The sequence below is a fragment of the Geospiza fortis genome, unplaced genomic scaffold, assembly GCF_000277835.1.
Source record: "Geospiza fortis unplaced genomic scaffold, GeoFor_1.0 scaffold229, whole genome shotgun sequence".
Lineage (NCBI taxonomy): Eukaryota > Metazoa > Chordata > Aves > Passeriformes > Thraupidae > Geospiza > Geospiza fortis.
In genome coordinates, this window is record NW_005054357.1 from 654007 (window position 1) to 671065 (window position 17059).

The 17059-nt window shown below is 37.6% G+C and overlaps 1 protein-coding gene across 1 annotated transcript in view; it reads left to right on the forward strand.

Moving 5' to 3' along the window:
• The window catches only part of NTNG1 (netrin G1), a 146031-nt gene that overhangs the window by 128848 nt on the left and 124 nt on the right, over positions 1–17059 (forward strand). The window contains exon 10 of the mRNA XM_031059154.1: positions 16949–17057. Within this exon, the coding sequence (XP_030915014.1) occupies positions 16949–17057 (109 nt within the window). The remainder of the gene's footprint in view (positions 1–16948; positions 17058–17059) is intronic.

Here is a 17059-nt window from a genome sequence, read left to right on the forward strand (position 1 = left end):
AGATTCTGTGTAATTTGCCTGCTCACTGCCTTTTTATAAGGACAGAATAAAGAGATCAATAGCAGCACAGACACACCCAGATGGGGCATTTTTATGAAGGGGCCTTAAAAGGACCATTTAGTAGTAAGTAAAGTAATCTCCATCCTACTTAACTGCAGATAAAAATCACTGACCTAAGGCAAATAAAGATAGCCAAGGCTTCCTATCTTGGCACTGGTGCAACTGATGGCACTGCTCACCAGCACATGCTGATTATCATTATCAACTGGCTTCAGCAGTTGTTGTTTTAACTTCCTTTACACATGTGCAGACCCAACAGTATGGAAACCAAAGTTTGCTTTAGAAGGAGTTGATGGGTTTTAACTTGCAAAGTGCTGACAGCCTCCACTAACAGAAGTTAAGCTTCCCCAATGCTATTAAAGTTAAAAAATGCCTTTTAATTACATATTAATAAATGGATGTCATGGAAGTAGGTATACTATGATTTTGTCCACCTGTAAGTTTAAATTTTTAAATACTAGCTTGAACTTTTGATGGATTTCAGAGTTACTTCAGGTACAGGGGCACACCTAATGTTAAGGTGTGTTTCTGCTCTGAATTTAAACATGCTAAATGGATGTAATCCTAAAGTAATCAGGTTTTCTAATGTCAGATTTGTACTTCTGTAGAGCTGACTATTGTAGTATCTAACAGCAAAGGAATTCAAGACCTTTTTTACATACTACTACTATTTGACATACTTGTTCAAAATATTTTAGATGTCTTGATTACCTGATAGTGTTTGTTATAAGTAATCTGTACAGGTGAGGTTACAAAAAATCAGACTGAAGGTTTAACGAAATTTAGTCAAACTAAGGGTGTTATTATTTAGTATCAATAAATTGAGTGCTTCAGCAAAGAATTTCTGAATCTAATCAAGACTTTTCAAGATCTGAGCTCTTAACTAAAACATTTAACAGAAGTACCTTTTTGCATTTCCCAGTTCCCATTTAACCCTATTTTCTGACCATTTTACCTGGTTCATTTTAGAGCTAATCTTCAAAACCTTTCACTCCTGTGAGTCGTGTTTATCTTCATGCTTGCATGCTTGTACGCAATGGAACACCTCACAATAGAAACTAAAGGTGTTCTGAGCTGGACCAGTGCCCTCTGTGTGACACTTGCAGGCTGTATGAGCTTCAGGCAGCAGAGGCATCCAGCTGCTGGAAGGTGCAGCTTACAGATTTTCTCAGTCAAAGAATTCATCAGTATCTTCACATTTAATTGGTCTCAGTGAGTCTCTCAGCCACTCATTTGCCTAATAACTTCTTGAGACATTCATATTTTTGTTATCCAAATGTTCTGGGTACAAGTTCACAACAACAACAGTAATTAAATATCTTTGTTTAACTGGTTGGTTATTCCTTCTTGGTTCCTGAGAGGAAGAATAAATGAATAATCATTTCCAATTCACCTTTTCCATAACATCTGTGATTTTAAAGACATATATTTTATTTTTCTTCAATCTGTCTTCCCTTTCTTACACTGAAGAAACATAATCTATTTAATCTCTTCTTTTATGTGGCCTGCTTATAGCTGTGACAGCTTTTCATTCTACCTTTTATGGTAGTACTACATATATATACATCTTTTCAATATCCAGACTTCATGCAGTGTTCAAGAGATGGGCACATCATGAAGCTATGTAGTGACATTGTGGTGTTTCCACTTCACTCTTTTTCCTGTCTTGAAAAATTCAATAATCTATTTGCCTTTCTGACTGATGAAGAGCATTAAGTCAAAATCTTCAATAAAACACCCTGAAAAACTCTTAGGGTGCCTTTTCTAAATGGTAAAGCCAAGTATCTGTGGGAATACTTTACTTTTGAACACTTAATTTCTGTCACCCACACCTTAGAAATTCTTCTGAAGGTCTTTATAGCCACAATATATTTGTAGTCTAAGCAAATTTATTACACCATGCTTTGTTCCATTTTCTAGCAGAATTCTATATGTCTGAGTCCTCATAAGACTGATTAGTAGTTCCTGCCATCTATTCTTAGGCTGCTTCTTGTTATTCAAGCTTTAATTATTCCATAAAGAAAAAAGTAAATTAAAAGGAAAAAACAAAATCCTTGCTGAGGCATCTTGGAAAATGCTTTTTGTAGAGTAAGATACATTGTCAACCCCATCTTTTGCATCCATATACTTATCTGATTACTTAAAAAAATCCTTTACTATGTTTGTACATTATTATTTCTCTCTTTCATATTCATCATGTTCACTCATCTAACTGTTAATTCTGTTCTTCATCACAATTTCTATTAACTTGCCTGCTGCAGAAGTTCTGATTTCCAGTCTCTAGTTCCTCTCCATTTCCATGAAAATCTTTATAAAAATCACACCTGCCACAGGTCGTTTTTTGTAGTTAATCAAGCCCATCCTGAAAATGAGAAAAATTAAATCAGAAAAATCACAGGTAGCAGTGAAAATGTTATTTCTGCATTTTTTAAAAAATTCTCAGCAGTAATATTTGCTTCTGGTGGTCTGGTGCAACAGACTTCCATTTTTAAATAATGGTTTGTATAAACTTTCAGACACACCTCCAGAACATGCCCCCATCACCACAGGCAGGAGTCTGGTAACCTCCCAAAGCTCTTCCAGTGTTAATAGATTTTTCCCTTCCCTACCTTACAAAACACTTATTTGCCCTACAGCCTTTCTAGAAGGCCTGGCTTCTCTTATGTTTAAAAAAAATATTAATGGCTAATTTTTATGACTTTACTAAATTTCTCAATCATTTCTGGCCTACCGTGGTACTTTAACCTGTTCTTACAGCTCAGTTGTGAGAATGTGTACTCTTTTTTCCTCCATTTCATCATAACTGCACTGTTTTTCTTTACCCTTTGTAAATGTATTTTCTTATAGAGTTTTTTCATCTGCTGCTAACAATGTAATTTTTATAAGAATTTTTTTTAAATAGGTTTGGGGGTTTTTTGATACTCACTTTACTCTGCATCTCAAATACAACCAGCTCACCAAACCACCTGCAAACATTCTGCCCCTTTAGCTTTTCCTCACATTTCTCTCTAATAAGTGTTTGCATGATCATCTTCTCCCAGATCCATACACCTGAGACATGGACCAGCCCTTCCAGCTATTTCAAATTTCTCTTCAGGTTAAGCATGCAAGGAAAGATTTTGACAAGGGACATGGATATGATAAAATCAGGAACAAAAGCTTGATCTCATAAATGTCAGTCCAGCTTTTTGTCAGATCTTTGACTACCAGCTTTTATAGCACAAATTCACTGTGAAAGTGAATAGAGCTTTACAGGATTTACAGTATAAATTTAGAGGGGACTCATAGCCCATACAAAAGTACCATGATGTTCAGTAAAATATTAACAGCATTGCTCTTTCAATTTCTCCCAACACTACATAATTTTGAGATATGGTTTTGGTGATTATGGCCTGTTCTTCTCTAATGTTGGACTGCAGTCAATGGTAAAATCATTTAAAACTACTTCTGGTAGAATCCAAGCTCCTTATAATTACCTTAGCTTCTAAAGTGAATAATTAAATTGTTAATACAATTGTTACCTGTAATCATCAGGTGAGAAGTGACAGTGCTGGAAGTTTAAAGATGTTACAGAGAAGGGGGAAGAGTTTGATCACAATTCAGTTGTTGGCAATTAATTTCTATAGAAGACTACTTGTATCTGAAATCAACTTGAAATAATTATATTAAAGGGACTGTGTTCATTAACATCACTGATGTCAATAGGCAGCTGAGGTTCAGGATGATTAAAGTGTTATACCCAAAATTTAGTTGCATTTTTATAACTACATCTTGGATAGGTACTTCTTGATATACCTTTTTTTCTTCTTGCCAATGACTTGGCTGTCTTTTTGTTCTGATGGACATGGAAAGCCACGTAGTAACAGCTGCACTGATGCCACTGGCTGAATCTAGAGCCAGTATTTTGATTTGCACTTGTCTGTAGATCAGTTTACTCCATTTCTAGAGACTGAGTGGAATAGTTTTCCAAATCTTTCACACTTTTTAGATATTTATCTGTATTTTCCAGATCTACAAATCTCTCTGTGGATAACCCAAAACATTGTTCCAGCTCATGGAACCAGCATCTAACTAACCTCTGTTTTAACTCTTTTTCCTGCTTAAATTTGAAACCTTTTCCAGTAGACCCAAGGATCTATTCTTGCCCTTTGAAACCTCTAGGTTATAAGGAGTTCAGCCATAATCTCTGTGGAGGAGGAATTCTCCCTTTAATAGGTGTTTAGGTGAGCCTTAAGAAGCAGCACCAAGCAGCTACAGATCAGAGGCACAGAAAAGCTAAAATAAAGAGCCGCTAGGTTTGTTCCCACATGCACTAACCCAGTCCCCAAATACACTGACAAGTGCAGGAAGAACAAACTCCAGTGTCCTCAGTACAGAATAGCAGTCCATGGGAGACAGTTCAGTAGGGTCTTCTGTTCATGAGATGCTGCACCACTGAGCTCTGAATGGTACACATACTTTAAATGGGAATTCAACTTGCTGTTTAAGCCAAAGGATCCTTGAAATAGGACTCTTACCTTGAAGAATTTAGAATTTCATTTCCAAGGAGTATGAACAGTTTCATCACATGCAGCTGAAAGAGCTGTAGCTGCATTTTGATCATGAGGCAATAAGCAGTGACTAGCATCTAAGGCAGACAAATTACTCTCACAAAACTCAAAAACCTAACTTACTTCCTACTGATTTCAGGAACAGGAGAATCCCACAATGAGATTTAAACTGGGGCTTGCTAGTGCAAGGAAATTCATCTTGAAGGCAAGCATAGCATCCTTAAATCAGCTCCATTATGTTGACATTATGCAGCAAAGCACAGCTCTCTGCAAGGAGGCTTCCACTCTCAGAAAGAGCATCCTATTCCACATATCTTAGAGACAGATTACAGCAGCATACTGCAACATACTGCAACATACTGCAACATACTGCAACATAAACATCTCAAAAATTGAGCTGGATGCTTTGAAATGCTTCCAATTACCTTTGCACACGTGCCCTTTGGTACACAACTGGGGAGAAATATGAAAGGTGACATGTACACTGCATAACTTCTGCAAAGGTATGAAAATTTGGGTCAAGATTTACACCACCAGCCAAAATAAAGCCATATCCTGCAATAATTTTTCTGCAATGACCTGAGAGCTTTGCTAGTTCATGCTAAACCATTACTGATGTAAAACAAAGTGCAAAGACACTTTGAGAAGTGTACTCCAGTTATCTTTTATTCAGTGGCAACATGACAACTTAGTGATGATGCTGCAGCCCACGCTGCACTGCACCATTAGAAGGACCCTGAGTGTTTTGCAAATACAAAACATTGAGCCAGCTAAGATATGTTGAGCACCTCCCTCACCTACTCCTACCCACCCTGGCTTTAACCCAAACCCCTCTCCAGAACTGTTCCAGTTCCAACTACTTCCCTTCAGCACTCCTCCTGCTGTTTTAGCTAAACAGCTACTCGTTTTGTAGCTTCTGGCAGTCTCCAGAAATCCAGCATCCCACTCAGATCTGCCATGTTACCACTTCAGAAATGCTGTCTCACAGCAGAAAACCTTTGCCTTTCACACTCCTGTCATACCCTCACTACACTCTGGGCTGTGTTTGAAACCTGAGCAGGCACTGTGTGCTGGCTGGCCCTGCTTGCCTTGGGGTTCCATGGAGCAGGAGGCGGCTCCATTGCTGTTTGCCCCCATGTTTGTCCCTCACAAGGCTCCAAGGCCTATAAAAATTCATCCTACCTGGAATGACAGCCTCTCCTTGCCCTCCACTAGCACATGCAGCCAGCAGCACAGGTGTGTTGCAAATCCCCTCTTGCCATAGGAGTCAATGTCAAGGAATACAGAGTTCTCAGGGAGCTGGGATCTGAACGGCCAGATTTCCATTGCCATCACTGCTGGAAGAGAAGGACAAACATGATAGGAGCTGTGAGATCTCATATGTAATGTAGAGGGTTCTCTGGGGCAGATGACAGGACTGGACCCAATGAGATAAACTTGCCAGGAAATACAGATTAATCACCATCCCAGTTCTGTTGTGCAGAAATTTGTCTCCTTTTTCACTGAGAGTTTTAAAAGAAATATACTCAGACACGATGTTTTAAAAGTGCATTCTAAAAGTCCATTTTCATAAAAATTGAGCAGGTTTTGTGTGACCCCTCTTTTTCCAAGCCAGAGGTTTGTGACATTGCTGTACACACAGACTCTCAGGAACGGGAGAAAATGATTGAGGCCTTCATTTCTCAGCCTTAAATGCAGGTGGAAGGCTTTTTAAGTAACACAACTACTTCTTTCCATCATTAGATTTAAAGCTATTGATACAATATATCTTTAGAAATATCTAGCACGCTATCTACAGTAATTTATTAGATCACAATTAATGGAGATATCCTTGGTATTTTTCAACTCTTGGCATGACTCGACAAATTAACATTGGAGAAAATAATTTTAAACAAAATAAGGAAAGCACTTTGAAGTGAAATCACATTTGGAAGTTATCTATTCCTCAAGGATCCCAGATTATTCCAGTCTTCATTAGTAATTAAATTTTAACACCTTCGTGCATCACAATTGATAAACAGAAATATAAGTATATTAATCAGCATGCCAAAAGTAATGCTAACACCATATAAAGCTCACAGGGAAACAGCTCTTGCTCATGAGAATAAAACTCTGGTCTTTTTAATATCCTGAATTATCTCAACACTTTGTCATCGTAAGCAATATCAACATCCATGTTTAGAGACATTATCTTTAGTTGGTATGCTGATAGAAAGAACTTTTCAGACACTATCCCAAACAAACCATGCTATGTACTCTCTAAGACAGGTCTGTGTTTATTCAGATCTTTTTCTACATTATAGAAAAACTTCAAAGTTGATTTTAACAGATCAATATAATTCTGTTACTGTTGAAACAACTTATTAGTGGTAGCCTGCATATCAATATTGTGAAAAATCTGTAGGTTGCCTGTATGCCTGCTTCAGCTCTATTGGCTGGTGTATAATAATGACATCTTTCAGACATTTTTGTTGAAGTGTGTGATAAGTCAGTTTTTTAAATGTTTTCAGGTAAAAAAACACTGTCTAAGACTGTGACATTGGTTACACCTGGTAAAATACTGCAGAAAAACTGGTGTGCCTGAAGAAGATTGCAAAGAAAGGAGCTGTTATCTGGGGTTTCCCATCTAATGGTTGCTCTGTCATGAAGATAAATGCACAGTGATAACCCCAAGCAAGTCTGTGTGCAGCAATAAATATTGTTGATGAAAACTAGCATGAAGCAACTAATAGCTTTAATTATTTGATACATTAATTTATTCATTCTTATTTTTGCAGAGTGCTATATGCCAGCTGTTTGAATCATCTTATTGGTATTCTGATGAAAAGAGTGGAAAAGTAAAGCATTGCACCAATTAAAATCCCTCTCACAACAGAGCACGTTATCATCTGGTATATCTCAGACAGGAATTAGGATATAAAAATCTGCCTGTTGAATTCATTTTTTAATTTTAATGTCATACAAAAATAGACAATAACAGGTAATATTTTTATAGGTCAGATGAAGCAGAGTGGATAAAAGATTTGCATATCTTTACTGTGTACCTTATGTATGAATATGAAGCAGCTGAAGTTCTGATAGGTGAGATTAGAAGGAGATACAATACACAACATTGGTATTTGAGATTGTCAGAGTATTTAATCATCTTATGCAATCACATATGACAATTGGACAAGATTGCATAGTCCTTTTTTAAACTGCACAGTTTAGAAACCTTTTTAAAGCTGACTGTCAGCAAACTCCCCTGGAAACAATAATCAACTCTGCTGTTGCATTTATCTAATCAGCAGTGCAACGTAATAAATAGAGCAGGAATTCACAGGACCTGCATCATTCCCTTCTTTTGTTTGCACAGGCAACTCATTGGACTTACCTTGGCATCAACTTCCCCATTGTTCATTTGCAATAAGAAGTTTGACTCTGAATAGCTTTGACACCTATAGGGAAGTGGTTTTATCCCCATTCTAAAGCTGGCTCAGCAAAAGCACTCCGCAGCATTTCATTCACACTCAAAACAATAAATCAATGTAGATTCATTCAGAAAGATCTCCTGATTCACAGCATTGTTACTTGAACAAAAAACCCCATCCCTCACTTCAAACATGTTGTAGGAATTATGCAAATGTTTTACCTTTGCCTTCTAACTGATGTTCAATAAATTCAGAATGTTCATCTCCTGAGAGATTCTGCACCATTAACTTTGCACACTCTTGTGGTCTCCTGTAGGAGAACACTGTCCTGATATCTTAAACCTTTCTTTTGGCAAATGGACACAGAAGGAATATATAATGACATGCAAATACAAGCTTGGCTTTACCTTTCCTTGTGGTCACTGTAAAAGAGTTGATAACACTTCCATTTAGTTACATACCCATCCCACTTTAATACCCTTGATAATTACTACAGTGCATTAAAGATTGTTGGTGTTTCCATTACAAATGCTGGTTTTATGTAGTTTAGAAGTTGATCATAACAGATTTCCAGTAGTTTTTTTACCAATTGTTCCAAAGCTTCCATGCAATTGGCTTTCAGCCAAAGTAGTGAGAAGAAAGTTTGCAACTTACAAATTATTTTAGATCACAAATAAATTTAGGATAGTAGTAATTATTAATAGAAGCCACCAACAACACATTGTGTCACTCTCTTTTACCCCTTCCCTAAAAAAATTTAGGAAAATGCTTACTAAAATGATTCTAATGCCCTAAACCATTGGGGAAGTATTTTCAGTTGTGATTATCTTGCCTGGTTTTGCTGCCAAATACAGTAACAAGTGTTTGGGGCTATTTAATGGATTTTCAAAGCCTTCAGTGTAGTGTTCACTGGGAAGAATAGCCAAAAGAGAAACTATTTTCTCTGCAAACAAAGACAAATTCTTTGCATTCTTTTGTGCCCATAACACTATTCCAAATCAAACACCTTAGCAGCCAAGGATGCAGGAACATTCAGCCTTTTATATAATTCATAATCACGTATCTGAATTGCTGACCTTCGCAAGATCCTGCTTTGGTTTGTTTTCCAGACTTTCTCCTGTGGTTTTGTGCTCTGTAAAAGCAATACTTGTTGCAGGTCTGTTTCATAAGTCTTGGGAAAATCAAGTTCCAAGAAAATCCTATTGTTGCACATGAAGCAGAAAATGCTGCTGTGCAGGCAAGGCCACCCTGCCAGCCCTTTGGACAGGACTGAAGTGGCCATAGATGTCTCAGGAGCAGCAGCAGCTGGGCGCTCCCAAACGAGCCAGGAGCAGGACAGGAGGGGTGAGGGACAGTAGGACAGGAGTTTCCCTGCACACAATCCCCCAGGCCAAGGGAGCAGAGCAGCTCCAGTGCCAGCCACGGGGTCAGGCACAGCCTGCAGGGCTCAGCTGGAGCAGGGAAGCTCTGCCTCAGGTGGGAAGCTGCAGCAGGCAGAGGCTGCCAGCAGAGCAGGGCCCAGGAACCCCTGGCAGCACTGCTCTCCAGTTAGAGCTCCCCAGTTACAGCTCCCAGAGCCCCTGGCAGCACTGCTCCCCAGTTACAGCTCCCAGAGCCCCTGGACACACCTGCCAGCTCCATGTTCACCTCTGAAATTACTTTGGAAAGCTAATGGCAGTAGCTGCTCATATTTAGAGAACCAAATCCCATCCCCCAATCCATAGGGCCTTTTGATGATTTCATCTTTTGCATCCGAGCACTTTTTGTGCTTAACCAGTTTTACTGATAGTGGCTGCATCTAAACACTGCCCTTACTGTTTGCAATAGAAAAAAATAAACAAACCAACAACAGCTCTGGAGTTATAACTGCTTCTTTTCCTAGTTAAGGGAAGAGAAGACAGGTCATGTAAGAATGTTCATTTTTCTCCAGGCAGAGAGGAATAATGGCACTGCAGCTTACAGCTTTGTAAGTGAAATATGAATGATAGGGGCATGTAGTCCCTTCTGAGCAACTAAAGCTGATATGTAGTTTATTGCTCTCCTGAGATTACCCTAAAGTATGATCAGGGTCATACCAATTCAGTGGTGCTCCTTTATAAGCAAAGCAATAAAAAGAATAGGGAAATTTTTCTTCCCCCCACTTTGGGAATCATCCTCTTTTGTACAAGTATGAAACTGGAACCATCAAAATGGGAAAACTGAAAGGTTAAATCATTCATTTCCTGAAACCAAGGAAGATTGAAAGGTATTAGTTCAACTATAATTCTTAGGTAACTAAATCTGGATTTGTTTTCATCCATCTTAATACACAATCATGTGTAGTTTTACCAAAGCTACTATGGCTATCATGTATGAGTATCAATTCCAAAATTCAGTTTTTCCTCGTGTCCTTGTGACAGGGTAGATGTATTTCTTCTCATTATTCTTTATTAATTAAACCCAAGGATTTTAGATTAAGAATAGAGATGAAAAATGAGAAAGCACAGACACAACCTGTGAAAAACAGTAACTTTCTACCTCTGCTATCCTCATACCATGGTTAAAAACCCCCACATATTCTGTACAGGATTTTGCACTTTCAGTGGCGAGAGATAATCAACTAAGCTTACCCATGTGGATGCTAGGATAAATTACTGCCTATTTGCAGGAGAGAGGAATCACCATCCATTCTCTGGCTGTGTGCTGGGCAGACCTCTGAGTAATAGCTACATGTTCTTGTAGAAACTCTGAAGACTTCGCCTGCAATTTGATTAGAACTGGCTTGGCTTTGAACTGCCTGTTGTGCAGAAAAAAACAGAAATTATATGTAGGCAAACAATCTAAAAATTCTACTGGAATTTTGAGTGAACACAGTATCTCCATTACTCCCCTATTCATTTACTCTCTGATAACTTAATAAAAGTGGTTTGATAAAAAATCAAGTGTCATTTCAATTGTGCTTCTAACAGGCATTTCTAAGACAAGTCAAGATGGAGATGTCTGCCTTTAGAAACGACTCTCACTTGGTCAATGTTTATTTCCTTGTATTGCTGGCAGTATAATTAATTACAACATTGTTTCAACTTTGCACCAGAGATCTTTGTATTACTGTTTGTCATTTTGTGACCATAATTTTGACACAGTAAGATATGCTTTAGGCTTGTACTTGTCTGCAGTGATTTATTTTGTCTTAGCTTAAGAATGTGCTTTGGTAGATAAGTGCAAAGCAGCTTTATTTTCATGCTATCAAAGCATCTACCTTGTCTTGATAGTATTCTAAGATAGTTTTACTACTACAGCAAATGTTGAATTAGTGTCACTTCCAAACAAAGAAATTATTATGAATATCTCATTTATAAGAACAGTAGCTGTTTTTCATATCAGGTATGTTCGTGGATTCAAAGCACTGAAGAAGTCTGATCAACACTGACACATATTCACAGTAGTAAAACATTTTAAAGCTGTTTGGCTGTAATGTAAACAGTAACAATAAATTAAATTCTAAACATTAAATAAGTAAAATGAGTACTTCTAATTGGAAGACAGGCAGGGGAAGACATCTCAGTGACAAAGCCTTCACCTCAGTTATTACTCACTGGTTATTCAACTTTTATACTTAAGCTATAAAAACCTGAAGTATTGTCATCTGCTGTGCAACACGAACTGTAACAGCAGCAGCTGTAACCTTTCAGGAGAAGCCTGACTACTGTTTTCCCCATGCCCTTACATCCTCTTACCTGACATCTGTGCTGCATGGGTGAGATCTCATGAGTCAGTGGAATTCCACATAGAGATCTTCAACACACAGCAAGTACATATTGTATTATTATACACAATTATATATTGTATTTTCAGGATTTTTTCCCAAACACTGAAGGTATTCATTGCTGACCGTGGCAATTTGAAATATTTTGATTGCAGTCACTTATGTTCAACTGGAACATGCAACTGGGTACAACTGGAAAGAATTTCACACCTTTGCATTCAAATGAGACTAAGTCTTGCATTCCCCAATTCCATTTCTTCCTATCTGACAAATTGTGGGGGAAATGTTGCTAATACGGTCACAGCTGCAGAGGTTTTCTAGCTATATATGTATGTGCAGATACTCACATTCTTATTAGGCATACACACAAGCTTCATTCACTGCAATTTCTTTTCTATTTTGAGATTGTTTTTACCATTTATTGATTAAATGATCACAGATTTAGAGAATAATGCATGTTAGTTACAGGCTCCTCGTAGTATTCACAGGAACTAATTCTGCATTTGACAAGAAATCGCTTGTGCTTGGCCTGGATTTACTGTACTTATTTATGCAGTGAGATGAAACCTCCCAATTTTTTCATGGCATTTCAATGTGCTGTTCAGTGTCTATATATAGACAGCCACTGCATATGTTGGAGCTACCTATAAACATCATTACTGAAAACATGGGTTTCACTATACAGGGTTTTTACTCACTTATGCACAGACAGAATATTCTGTCAGCATGTGTGCTGAAATCTTCCTCATTCATGAGTTCAAGTAATATTCTTTACTAAATAGGAAGTACCAAGGCAACAAATGCATTAGAGAAAAAAACAGCCAAGAATAATTTCTTCAGCCGTGAGACCTGCATGCTCTCAAAATTATGAACAATGGATGGAATCCAAGGTCAAAAATTCGGTGGTGCCAGTAACAAAAACCACTGACAAACAGTATGGAAAATTCACTGCAGCAGAAGTCAGGGCAAAGCTTGCATCAGTGCTTTAGAAAAGACAAATATGTTGTGTAATATATTCAGAGCTGTCAACCCAGCAACCTGTCCAGGGACTGTGATACTCATGATCTGGGAGACAAAAAGGAGGAAAGTGAAGGGATGGTTTTAAAAAGAGAGAGAGGGAGAGAGAAGTCTGTAACAAATGATGTGACAAAAGGTGCACACTGAAGGAAAATAGTGATAGAAGCGAGCGTAGAAAACATTGTTTGAAATTTAAGTCTTAAGAATTCAAGAAAGCAAGCAAGGACCTATCATAAAAATTTTTATTTCTGTGACTTTGTCATTAATGATCTTTATTTGTTCCCACAAAGAATATTTCATCATAAATCCTGATTTTGATGCAGAAAGAGAATACCATCTATCCCAGCTCAAAAAATGTGTCAATAGCCTGTCCCACCTGAACAAGATGCTACTGTAGGCAAGCTGTACAAAAATTAAGGTAGCACAAAGAAAGGTAGAAATTATTTTCTTCCCTCTTGGATGGCCTTTGGGAAAGAGAGAAGTGTAGAAGAAACTGTATTTAAGCTCTGTAGCATCTTGTTGTTCTGTCTGGGCAGCAGGCAGAACCTAAAGCCCTGGGCAGCAGGCAGACCTACGGCCCTGGGCATGTGCTCTGCAGCTGCCCAGACACAGCAACAGAAGGTCCTTAAGCCAAGAGCACAAGGCTGTGCCTGAGGTGCCCCTCCAGACTGAAGAGAGCAATCCCTGCATTTCTTCTTCTCTGTCTCTGTTGTTGCCTCAGAACTACAATCAGCCAGAGCTGTCTAACTCTTTTCTTTCAAGAAGCTGCAAAGATATTAAAGTTGAGTTTTGGAGAGACTTGGGAATTTTCATGTATTATTCAGATTTGAACATTTAAGAGGAAAGTAGTAATTTGTCAAACAGATGTGTTACTCACAATATTTCATTTAATACCCAATATAAATTCTATGAAACACTAGCACATTTATGACAGGCAAAGACTATCCCTTGAGCTGGCTCAAAGATGGGTATTTTTCCCTTGTTTTCCTTTTTTATTCCATTCCCAAATTCATTAACATTGCAATTAAAGATCACGAATAGTTTGTGACATATGGCAAGGCATGTTGTGCCTTCTTTGTGAAGTCTTTTAAGGATCCTATAACTGGACCATAGTTAGATTGCAAATTGGTGAATTATGAGAATAATTTTAAAACAATTTTCTTTAGTTTACTTTAAATATTTCACTTCATGCAGTAGCACAGATCTGGAGGCTATGCTCAGAAGCAGATTGTGCTCAGAAACATCCCTCAAAAAGGCCTGCAAAGCTCTCCAAAACAAATGAGATTCCTGTTTTGGTTTTTAAGTGACCAGTTTGGTGTTCTGGCTTCTAAGTAAGGAGGATCTGCCAGCAAACCCACAGCTAGTTGAGCCACACAGGTCTTAATAGTCTTCAACGTGATGATTTCAGAATTAGGTCTTTTACTTGTGTCACTTCTCCATGTTTCATTCTTTGGTCAGAACTTGGTATCTGATGCCATTCAGATAATCATTAGTCAATAATAAAGTTTTGAAAGTAATCATGACCATATTTTCAGAAAGGTGAAAATGGTATTAGAGTGGGTCAGAATAAAATTAAAGCAAAATTGGCAAAAAATAATGGGATTTCATAACATTTCCAGATATTTTTTTCTATAACTTTCAGCTCACAGTTGCTATCTGCATGATACATATATGTGCATACATGTCTGTGTGCAAGAGAAAGAGTTAAAAGCACAAAATTAGGAAAGCTGTGACAATACAAGATCATACCTGCATTCCTGTGGGGAAGCATTTAAAACATTCATATAAGAATAATGATGAAGTTTTTGATCCATCCCTTCTTTAAGCACATTTCAAAAACTTCCTAATGAGAAAGAAATGGTCTGATTTAGAAATCAGCATCTATAACACTGTATCCAGAATTTTGTAGATGGCAGAATTTTGTGTCAGGCAGAACAGCCAGCATAGAGCAAAACACCTCTTCAGCCACCTGTAACTATAGACCAGATCTGGGCTAAGGACCTCTTCAAATAACAGGCTACAGTCTGCAAAATAAATTTTGCAGGAAAGATATTTGTTTTATAATACATTTTAAAAAATACCGTTTACTTAATACTTGAGAAAATTTGGATAAATTATTCCAGGCAAAATGTGAAGTGAAACATCTCCTTTGCTGGTTAAGAAGTGGCATTTAATGAACTGTTGACTCCCACTGAGTTTGTCAAGGCAAACAAGGGTCTGTATTGATGGGGCAGATACTTCACAATTTTCACTGCCTGAACTGTAGGAAGCATCCCAGCAGTGAGTAGTCCAGAACGTGCAGATCCAGTAGCTGTACCATCAGATAAAGAACTTTGATTCTGCATATTGAGATGACTAAATATATATGATTTAAATAATAAAGTCAACTTCAAAGATACATAGCCTCAGCTATGAGAGATATAATGCAAATATTGACTGTATTAAAATGCAGTTAATTTTTTCTGCCTGTTACCATGGTATTTTCTGGGTTGTTAAACTCATCACATTTATTTGGTGGGGACTTACTGTTTCTTACACATTTTTTCTAATGTATGAGTAGAACACTGAAATTCAAACATAGAATCATCAACAAAATGTGTTGTTGTACCTTACTATTCAATTTTTTCCATTGCAATTCAGAAACTGGACAACAATAATAAATCCATAGCTCTTAGTAAAAACCTTTGACTGATAAAGGACTCAGTAAAAAAATTATTTACTGGTCCCTCTTAATGGCATCTACAAGTTGCCAACATACTGCATTATTTGGCCCACTTGGGTGCAGAACATCCAAAAGCAGCTATTGGAGAGACCTTCTAGGGTGAGAAAATTGTTTTTCTGAAAGAAAGCCAGGACAGATAAGATTACCAGTGAGGTTAGTGGTGCACAAAATTGTACAGATTTATGTAGAACTACACCACTTACGAACCTGAACTATTTAATTTGTAATTCTCATTATATTTGGACTGCTTTTAAAAATAATTAAATTAATATTTGCAAAACTGTACTTCTTTGTAGCAATAAACAGTAATGTTTAAGATAAAATTAACAATACTTTCTCTATTCTGAATTATTTTGAGTATTTTAGGCTAAAGTATACATAAATATCACATGATGTTGAGTCTGCTTCTTACTCAAATAATCTTTTCCCTAATTCTCCAAGTTAAAACTTTTACTGTTACCTTCTACCTATATCATAGGTGCAAGTTCTTTACTAAAATTGCTTCTGTGAAAGGCAGGGTTGTAATCCAACAGATATCATACTAGTGATATCATCTGAAATAAAACACAGATTGACACATTTAATTAGTGTGTTGCTCGTACCTCTGCATTTTCACCCATGAAATATTTGACTTGAGATTAAGCAATACAAAGTAAAGCTGTCAGCTTTTCAAATACTATAGTATTATGCATGTCTAAAAGTTTTGCCTGTATTATTGTCTCTTAACTCCCTTGTCAAATCTGATTTCTGAAGTTATTACCAGGCTACAATATCTAAGATATCTAAGATAGCTTCAAGATGCCATGTACCAAAGTAGCAAATCTAATTAGGATGAAATATTTGATCTATAATGGAAATAACATTATCTTTTATTTCCACATGTCTGTCCCATATAATCCCCATCCAACAGCATGCTGAATTTCCTGCCTGTGCTTGTCTTATCTTTTTTGCACAATTTTTTCAGATCATTAATACATGCAGTTCTCGATTATAAAACCTTCCCTCTCATGCAGATCTTTTTACTTCAGCAAAGCCACATTGCATTTTTAACCACTGTTCATGGTTTCCAAAAGCTCTAGATACATTGCCCCTTTCAAATAACACACACCACCTACAGTTCCAGTTCAGTAATAACGACGCAGACATTAGCACAAGGCACGTATTAAAATTCTTATTATTTCATTATTAAATACTCCTTCATATAAAATTAATCAATACTGTAGTCAGTGGTGTTAAGTGAATCCGATGGTTTTCCAAGAATACAGCCTTAAGGGAAAAAAAAAAAAACCTAGTATTTGAAAAAGCAGAAAAAGCAGAGCCCGTTATCTTATGTCTCAGGAAGAGGAGGGAGGTGGAGCCTCGGTTCTGGTTCTGGTGAATTTCTGCTGAAAACCAACTTACACTGGCTCTCTGTTCTGTGCCCCCTTCCCCTGCTGTCTTGCAGCGAACGTGTGTGACAATGAGCTCCTGCACTGCCAGAACGGCGGGACCTGCATCAACAACGTGCGGTGCCAGTGCCCGCCGGCCTACACGGGCATCCTGTGCGAGAAGCTGC